The sequence below is a fragment of the Galeopterus variegatus genome, unplaced genomic scaffold (genome assembly GCF_000696425.1).
Source record: "Galeopterus variegatus unplaced genomic scaffold, G_variegatus-3.0.2 Scaffold19057, whole genome shotgun sequence".
NCBI lineage: Eukaryota > Metazoa > Chordata > Mammalia > Dermoptera > Cynocephalidae > Galeopterus > Galeopterus variegatus.
The window spans coordinates 2,907-4,991 of record NW_007745168.1 but is presented as its reverse complement, the minus strand read 5'-3'; the positions used below and the strand labels follow the sequence as shown (position 1 = coordinate 4,991).

Below are 2,085 nucleotides of genomic sequence, written 5' to 3'. Positions count from 1 at the left end.
CTGCAAACATAGACTCTCCTCTGAAGTGGGTGGCAAAATAGTCTGATTGGCTGTCTCACATACAGTCACCTCTATCCCCTTTCTTTCCAAAATACAGTGGTAGACCATGACTATTTTTTGAGGTCTGGAAAAAGCTAGTACAAGGAAAACCCATTTAGAACTACTTAGATTCAACACTCTTTCTGGAGAAGAAGGAGAGGGAGATGCTGGCGACCACAGCAGTCTTGATCTTATGGATGCAATTGTCATGTGAGTTTGAGGTTTCCCTGATTGCTTGTAGAAAATCCATCATAGTAGAGAATTGTCTGCAGGTGGGGGATGGGCAAACAGAGACTCTCCTCTGAAGTGGGAGGCAAAATAGTCTGATTGGCTGTCTCACATGCAGTCAGCCCCGTCCCCTTCTTTTCAAAATGCAGTGGTAGACCATGACTAGTTTTTAGGGTCTGGAAGAAGCTAGTACAAGGGGACCCCACTGAGGAGCATCAGAGTCAGCAACTCCTTCTGGAGAGGAAGGAGAGGGAGATGCTGCTCACCCTGCCAGTGCTGGTCTTGTGGATGCAATTGCCATGTGAGTTTGAGGCTTCCCTGACTGCCTCCAGAAAACCCAACCAAAGTAGTAGAAAAGTATCTGCAGGCAGGGGATGGACTTTCTGTTTGAGGAACAATAATTTTTAAAAAGAGAGGGACAGAAAGAGGAAGATAGAGGGGGAGGGGGAGGGAGACATGGAAAGGAGGAGAAAAATAGAAAAGCAGAATGAGACCCTTGTAGCTCAGGGAATAGAGATCTAATCAGACCTTCTCTGATGCTTCCCATTGTCATTCTGAACAGGGGTGAATGGACAACAGGTAAAGCAGATTCCTCAGTTTCTGCATATACAAGAAGGAGAGAACTTCACCACTTACTGCAATTCCTCAGGCACTTCAAACAGCTTACAGTGGTATAAACAGAGGCCTGGGGGAAGTCCTGTCGCCTTGATGATATTAATGAAGGGTGGAGAAGTGAAGAAGCAGGAGAGACTGGCAGCTCGGTTTGGAGAAACAAGAAAGGACAGCTCCCTGCACATCACAGCGGCCCAGACTGCAGATGTGGGAACCTACTTCTGTGCAGTGGAGGCACAGTGCTCCCCAAGCACTTGCTGCCTGTCCCCAAACCTTGCCCTAGTGCCTCAGGAGCAGCTCCTTCTTCTGTTCTCTCAGAGCATCGGCCAGAGAAAGCTGAAGTCACAATGTCTGTGAAGACCTAGTGCAACTCTACCCCATGGGCACTAGGAATGCATGTAGAAATTCAGTCTTTAAGATATGAAAGAGTTAAACATTTTTACTTCCTGAACTATTGGATTTTGTCTACATAACTCTACCCCATGGGCACTAGGAATGCATGTAGAAATTCAGTCTTTAAGATATGAAAGAGTTGAACATTTTTACTTCCTGAACTATTGGATTTTGTCTACATTAATGTTTCAGGGAATTTTTATTTTTTGTTTCTATTTTTATTTACTTGTTTTACATTTTGCATATTCTTACATCATATTGCAGGAATAATCTTATGCCCTTTTATTAACAGTCTAATTTTTATCATTAAAAATGCCTCTCATTAATAGTTTGAATTAATTATCTACTTTTCCACCACATAGGTACCTAACACTTAATTTTATAACGTTTTTGTTTTCGAATATTTTGATTATTTCCAATTTTTAATCATTTTAAATAACATTATCATTAACATTTTTAAATATACATTTTAATTTAAATTTCTCATCATTTCATTAGGACAGCTTCATAGAACTGGAATTAAAGTTTCAATGGGTAAAATGCTTTGCAATCTTTTTATTCCTTGTCTCTGTTAACATAACCTATTTAAAAGTTTTTCTTAATTCATTATCTCTACTTTCTAACCCCTTTCTTACTTGAATCCAGTCCAGTTAGATTTCTGTCTCTACCATTACATTGAAATCACTCTGCTAAGGTCACCAATGACTTTAACATTCACAAATCCAATGATCCATTCCCATTTCTTATCCCACTGACTCAGAAGAATTTGACATCATGGCTATTTTCTCCTTTAAACACCATCTTTGCTTGAAC

General features: G+C 40.3%; 1 gene segment (V, D, J or C); it reads left to right on the top strand.

Annotated features, from left to right (window-relative positions):
- Positions 1 to 203: 203 nt before the first annotated feature.
- LOC103583017 lies at positions 204 to 1,236 on the top strand. The segment is given in 2 exon segments: positions 204 to 249; positions 830 to 1,236. Coding segments are annotated over 2 exon segments (453 nt in total).
- The last annotated feature ends 849 nt before the right edge of the window (positions 1,237 to 2,085 follow it).